This window comes from Meriones unguiculatus, chromosome 1 (genome assembly GCF_030254825.1).
Source record: "Meriones unguiculatus strain TT.TT164.6M chromosome 1, Bangor_MerUng_6.1, whole genome shotgun sequence".
Lineage (NCBI taxonomy): Eukaryota > Metazoa > Chordata > Mammalia > Rodentia > Muridae > Meriones > Meriones unguiculatus.
Window position 1 is genome coordinate 197508345 of NC_083349.1, and position 7280 is coordinate 197515624.

A 7280-nucleotide genomic window follows, 5' to 3' on the forward strand; every position below is an offset into this window, starting at 1 on the left:
CATTGAACATGATGCAAAGATAAAATAAAAAAATGATAGAGAAAGTTCTACAATAGCCAATGCTTATAATCAGAAAGTATTCAAGAAGATAAAATTTGAGGAAAGTGGAACAGACAGAAGACAGAGCTTTCAGTGAAATTTCCACTATAGTATACACTGATAAGGGAGACCACTCAAGTCCTTCAAAAGTAACAAATTTTGTCATTGATATTAGTGTGCACAGCAGATCAAGATGATAAGCTATCTTACTATGGAAACTGAACCCTGTGGTTGAAAGACAGAGGAACTTGTCAGAGAGATGAACTTTATTTTCTTGCTGTCTGGCTTTCCTAAGGTTAGGATTGTGTACTGAATTTCTACTTAGTTATATAAGTGTGTTATGTAGTACTTATTCTAGTTTTGATGTGCACCAGCATGTGACTATTACTTGGGCAATGAACCATACCCAGTTGGGTTTAAGAGCTTCTCAATGGGAAAGAGCAAACAAAGTCTGTGGTGCAGAGCTAGCAGGGGAAGCTTCTGTTCTCTTGCTAATGCATGTGATGTGCCAGTCAGAGTGCCTTCTAAGCAATCATTTTTATGGCTCTACAGTGCTGCTGTTGGCCACCTACAAAGGAGGAGTACATTTTTCAGTGGGAAGTGATTATGGTAGAGACTCATAACTACTCAAAGTTCACATTTACTTTTTAAGTGACTGTATACAGTTTTGTTTATATGGCAATTTTATTCTCATGATAATTTTATTTATATGTTTCCCCTTTAAAATTTTCTCAGTAGATGCCTAAAGGGTTTATCATCTAAGAAGTTATAAAAGTAACAGTTCTCTCAAAACTGGTCAATAGAGAAGGGTTTAACTATAACTTCCTCATATATTTCCATATAGGTCAACTTTTCTCAGTAAAGGAGGATTCTAGTTCATGTTGGTTTGCTGTCTTCCCAGGCGTTCCAATTCATGTCTGACGTCAGAGTCTTCCTGCCAAAGAACTTGCAATCCTATTTTCATACATTTTGCATATATACCCTACACATCTTTATATTTTGAAAGGTGTGGTTTATAATCCAACTTTTGTGGGATCAGTGACCTTGAAGACACTTGTTTCTTGCAGAGGACCTGATTCTATTCCCAGTACCCACATGATGGCTCACAAACATCCAGAACTCAAATACCATGTGGTATTAGAGAATATTTTGAATTCTATCACACCTTGTCTGCATAGGGTACACATACATAGCACTCAGACACATAAAATAAATACTAAATATTAAAAAATTAACTTTATCTGGTTAACTGTGTTTTAATATTTTCCCTCCTTATCTAATCATGTAACATGTGAATGTTCATCTAAATATGAGAAAATAACATTACCACTTACACATTGCATTTTCCCAATGTTGGTTATTAATCATCAGTATACGAGAAACACAAAGCCACCCTAAATGCTGTGCGGTGTCCCAAAACAGTAAACTATACATGTGCTCCACTGTCACTAATCTCGTGGACATCCTCTGCAACTGTCCATTTTCTCAGAAATAACTCAGTGCTCCATTCTTCCTTCAGTCGAAAACTAGTGTTGAGCATATTTTGTCAGTACAACAGATTAAAGAATGATATACGGACCTGAATAGACACTCATAACAGACATTACAACCTACATATCCCAATATATATATATTTATCTAGTACTAAAATGTCCTAAATTGAAACAGTTGAATGTAACTGTATTCATAACTATGTTTCAAAGAGTGTTGGGAGATATTTTAAATACACTATGGTCTGATAAGAACAGGTTATGCTGAATATAAACAGTATGTACAATATGCATATCAGATGACTGACTAGGTAAGAATAAATGGCTCTTGATATATTCAAGTACTGCAGAGCTTGAAAACCCTAGTATAGTGTCTGATGAGCAGAAAGGGACAGAGTGCTGGGTAGCATGCATTCATGGCCACATTGGCATTGATCAGCCATGTATGTGTTACATCCTGAAAGGGAAAATACAAAATTAAGATCACAGAGCTTCCGTAAAGGACCACAAAGCTGATCATTAGGGTAAGAATACTTTGGGTGGCTTTGGTCTCAGAGAATGACTTAGTAGACAGGGATCTGTGGATATGTTGGACCCTCTGCTTATGCTTGAACAAGATCAACACCATGGAGCCACTGGCTCCTATCATGAGTCCCAAATACAGGACATCATTGAAGACCAATAGGATCAGATATATAATGTAAAATTTGGAAAGTTTGGAAACGTTTACCACAAAACAGTACACAAATTGTCTAAATTCAGTAAGATTTCCTCTATCTCTTATGTCAGTCACTGTCATAATATTGAAGCTATTTACAAGTAGGTACAGGACCCAGCAGAGGCCCAGGGAAGGACCAATAATCCTAGGGGCTTTAAACTTGAGCTGTGCCAAGCTGGAATGACTGGGGCTGATAGTGATGGCCTGAAAGACACTCAGAAGGCATGTGGAACCAAGGGATGCTCCCCTGGCAACTCTATGAAAATAAAACATAAGTTTACATGAAATGTCATCTGGAAAAAACGTCTGACCAAAAGCAGCCATTGTTTGAGGAATTCCTTTGCAGAGAACCACAATGTTGGCCAGGGTCAGATGTTTGACAATCATGTCCATGGGCTTCATCCTGACGCCAGTGAAGTCAGCAAAAATAAAACAACAAAGCAAGGCCAAGTTCCCCAGCATTCCTAGGGCAGTCTGGGACAGGAAGAAGATCCCCACAGTCAGGTTTCTGGATGACATTCTCTCACTGTACTTGTAATATCACTCATTATCAACTCCTGAGAAGTCATGATGTGTATGCAGGACTACTGTCTTTGTTGTACATAAAATTCATGCTAAGCAATAACCGCTCAGATATAATATTTTATAGCAGATCTTACATCCATTTATATCCATTCAGAGGTAAAAATATGTTCAAGAGTTTTAAATTTGTTAACTATGTGTATCTCTGTGTTGATCTATGGAAATATTCACTTCAGTCATGTTCCTTTTGAGTCATAGGTGTTACAGTGAGTGTTACAGATGTGTGTGCTGGGAACTAATCTCCAATCCTCTGTAAGGGCAATGTGCCTTCTTACCCCAGAGAACCTTCTCCAGAGCTCCCAAGATTTGTTTTTGAACAAAAACTTTTCTAAAGCTCAAAGTATTGTTGCAGTCACAGTACTGTGGCTAAAAACAAACTTAGCATCCTCTTTGTTGTTCAGCTTCTTTGGGCCTATAGATTTTAGTGTGTTTATCCCATATTTTATGTCTAATATCCACTTATAATTAAGCATATACCACATGTGTCTTTCTACTTCTGTGTTACCTCATTCAGGATGATCATTTCTAGATCCCACCATTTGCCTGCAAATTTCATGATTTCCTTGTTTTTTAATTGCTGAGTACTATTCCATCGTGTAAATGTACCACACTTTCTGTATCCATTCTTCTGTTGAGGGACATCTAGGTTGTTTCCAGATGCTGGCTACTACAAATAAAGCTGCTATGAACACAGTTGAGCAAATGTCCTTATTGAATGGTGGGGCATATTTTGGGTACATGTCCAGGAGTGGAATAGCTGGTTCTTGAGGTAGCGCTATTACTAATTTTCTGAGAAAGAGTCAGATTGATTTCCAAAGTGGTGGTACAAGGTTGCATTCCCACCAGCAATGGAGGAGGGCTCCCCTTTCTCCACAACCTCTCCAGCATGCATCCTACCTTCAATTTTTAATCCTAGCCATTCTGATTGATGTGAGGTAGAATTTCAGGTTTGTTTTGATTTGCATTTTCCGGATGACTAAGGATGCTGAGTATTTCCTTAAGTCTTTCTCTGCCTTTTGATATTTCTATGCTGAGAATTCTCTGTTTAACTCTGTACCCAATTTTTAATTGGATTGCTTGGTGTGTTGGAGTTTAAATTCTTTAGTTCTTTATGTGTTCTGGATATTTGCCCTCTGTCAGATGCAGGCTTGGTGAAGACCATTTCCCAGTGTGTAGGCTTTTGTTTGTTCTGATGAGAGTATGCTTTGTTTTACAGAAGCTTTGCAGTTTCATGAGGGCCCATTTATGAAACTTCACTCAGAAGGACAAACAGGATAGACATCAGAAGTAGGAGAAGAAAAGGAACAGTGAGGAGCCTTCCACAGGGGACCTCTGAAAGACTCTACCCACCAGGGTATCGAAGAAGATACTGAGACTCATAGCCAAACTTTGGGAGAGTGCTGGAATTCTTATGGAAAAATAGGGAGATAGAAAGACCTGGAGGTGACAGGAATTCCACAAGGAGAACAACATATCCAAAATACCTGGGCTCAGGGGGGCCTGCAGAGACCAGTACTCCAATAGAAGGACCATGCATGCAAGGGACCTAGACCCCCTACTCAGATGGAGCATATAGGCTGCTCAGTTTCCAACTGTTTTCCCTATTGAGGTGATCAGGGGCTGCCTCTGACATGAACTGAGTCGCTGGCTCTTTGTTCATCTCACCCTGGGGGGAAGGAGAGGGCAGCCTTGCCAGGACATAGAGGAAGATGCAGCTGGCACTAATGAGACCTGATAGTCTGGGGTCAGATGGAAGGGAGGAGTCCTCCCCTATCAGGGTTCTAGGGGAGGGGCATAGGGGGAGAAGAGGGAGGGTGGGGGGAGTAGGAGAGGAGGGAAAGGGCTATAGCTGGTATGCAAAATCAACACATTGTAATAAAAATTTAATAAAAAAATTATTGAATGATTAAAAAAAACAAACTTGGCAATCTTCTTGCTAGGGATCAGCATTTCCACAAGGTTGTCCATATAATGGGTGATTTCTAGCTCACAGCACCACTGGCAAGAGGAATTCTAATGGCAAAAGAGACTATTTAGGTGATTTCAGTTACCCTACAGATTTCCCAAATTCTACCACCTAGAAACAACAGATCTACCAACCAACTCTATCTCTGAAAGGAAATAATATCCACCAGATTGTGTGGCATAAATTGTTTGCTCTTTTGAGTACTGCACATCTCAATTTTAACATGATTTTCATTCACATTGCCATTCTGCACTCTGATTTTACAGACTCCTCAGCACCTTCAAAACATGCTATTAATTCATAAAATAAGCTGTTGTCATATATCATGTACAAAATGTAAAATAACAAAATGTGACAAGGCTAGTCCCATGTCAAACACATTAATTTTATACAAATGTTAACTTAGTAAACTCAAAGGATTATTTAACACTGGAAGACAACCGTGAGAACTTTCCTCATTTCCTGAAGTACCATTAGCACCATAAATGTAGTCACTTTTCCACCACAGATGTGTAAGCATATCGGAAATGACATTTTAATGTACCTGTAGGCCCAGTATGCAATATTTTCTACGACTTCAAAAACATAACTGATATTTGCACACACTGTTTCAAAGAAGAATGTAGGGCAAATGAACTGTGGGAATGGGGAAAATGTTCAACCCTGGGCAAGGCTCATCTTGAGACTGCAGGGGTATGGATCTCCCCCTCCCTGTTCTGGGCCTGCATTCCCTGGTGCACATAGCCTTCCAAACCCCATCTCTGCCTCCCTTGAAGTACTCAAGCATAGTGGAGAAGGTGTTAAAACTTCCTATTTCCTTTTATGGACATGTCCAGCTAACACCTGGAATTCCTGTCTATGCAAATTAAGCATTCTCAGCACCTCAGCCCCAGCCAATGTTTACATTCACCCCCCAAATCTCTACCCACATCCCAAGGTTTATATATGTCATATACCCTCCAATAAGAAGGAGATATTTCACTGAGAACCAGAACTCACCACCAGACAAAGATCCTACTAACCCACCTGACCAGTGAAGCTCCATTCCCTCCAAAACCTGTGATAAACAGTGTCTGGAGGCCAGAGGCCAGTAGCAAATCCTGAAAGGCAGGAGAAGGTGGAGAACTAAGTGATGTCTTAAAGGTAGAAACCAGAGCAGCAAAGACATGAATATTCTGCCCTGTCCAAGTGCTGCTAACATATGCAAGTCATAGAAGCCCCATTAGAATCAACTGAAATATGAATACCACGTATCTGATTTTTCCCACAATTTTATACACACAAGTAAACATGGAAACAGTATTACTGCTCTTGGTCTCTAAGGAAGAAAGAAAGCCTCCCATCACTGTGCAACTTGGCATCAGTGATTCCAAAAGAAAACTGCCAACTGTGTCTTAACACTGAGTTAAAGAGAAAGCCTGTGCCACTGCATGGGGAGGGGAATGGGAGGAGATGAGAGAGGGAGGGTGGAATTTGGAGGGTTTGAGGGAGGGGCTACAGCAGGGATACAAAGTGAAAAAACAGTAATTTATAAAAAAGTAAATAAATTGAATAAAAAGTAAAAAAAGAAATAAAGAGAAGATGCTCCACAGCCAGATCTTCTGGAGGTATTTTCTCAATTGAGGTTTCCTCCTCTCTGGTGGAAACATGTGTCACATTGACAGGAAAATGTCCAGCACATGATCTCACTATATTATTACTTACATGGAGCAGTTTTTATCACGTCTTCAATACAGTGGCAGATATTGTACAGAGAAACTGTATCTTCTCTTCTCTTCTCCTTCCAACAATATGAATAGTTTTTGTAACACATCTATTTTATAGCATTCTGCTTAATGTTTACCTTCTTAAGACGACACACACACACACACACACACACACACACACACACACACACACACACGAGAAAACCTGAAGGTAAGCTAGGGGCTCTTAGATCTTTGGGTTCTGCTATCTTGGTGCTTTAGATCCTACCAGATATCACTGAGTAGATCTTATATTTGTTCAATGAAAATGTGTGTGTTTCTGCGTTTGTGTGTGTGTGTGTTTTCCCTTATACTCAGTGATAAAGCGTTCAGACAACAATACCCTAGCTTCCCTTTGGTACCAGGAGTCCTACAGCAAATTCTCCCTGCCAGAGATTGTCAGGAAGAGGAGACTATGCACGGGCCTCTCTCCTGCAGGCTTCCTCCACCTGTGGAGCGCTCAGGACTGAGGTAATCCAGCTCTGTTGGTATCCAGCCTTGCAGCATTGTGTCCCAGAAAGAGAGAGACACGCTCAGGGAGCTGCACCCACAGCTGCCAAGAAACACTTCAGGCTCTTCAGGCTGGAAGGAATACATTAAGACTCACCTGTGGAAGTGTATGTCTCTGTGATGGCAGATGCTGGAGGTGGCCTCAGTGGGCAGAGGCTGCCATGTAGTCATACACAGGGTGACATGCTGATATGCTGAGATCTCACCTCCCCTGAGGTCAAGATGATGTC

General features: G+C 40.4%; 1 protein-coding gene across 1 annotated transcript; it reads right to left on the bottom strand.

Annotated features, from left to right (window-relative positions):
* Nucleotides 1–1866: 1866 nt before the first annotated feature.
* Nucleotides 1867–2766, bottom strand: LOC110541131 (vomeronasal type-1 receptor 4-like). The gene has a single exon (XM_021627931.1). The coding sequence runs from the start codon at nt 2764–2766 to the stop codon at nt 1867–1869; it is 900 nt and encodes a 299-aa protein (XP_021483606.1).
* Between the last annotated feature and the right edge of the window lie 4514 nt (nt 2767–7280).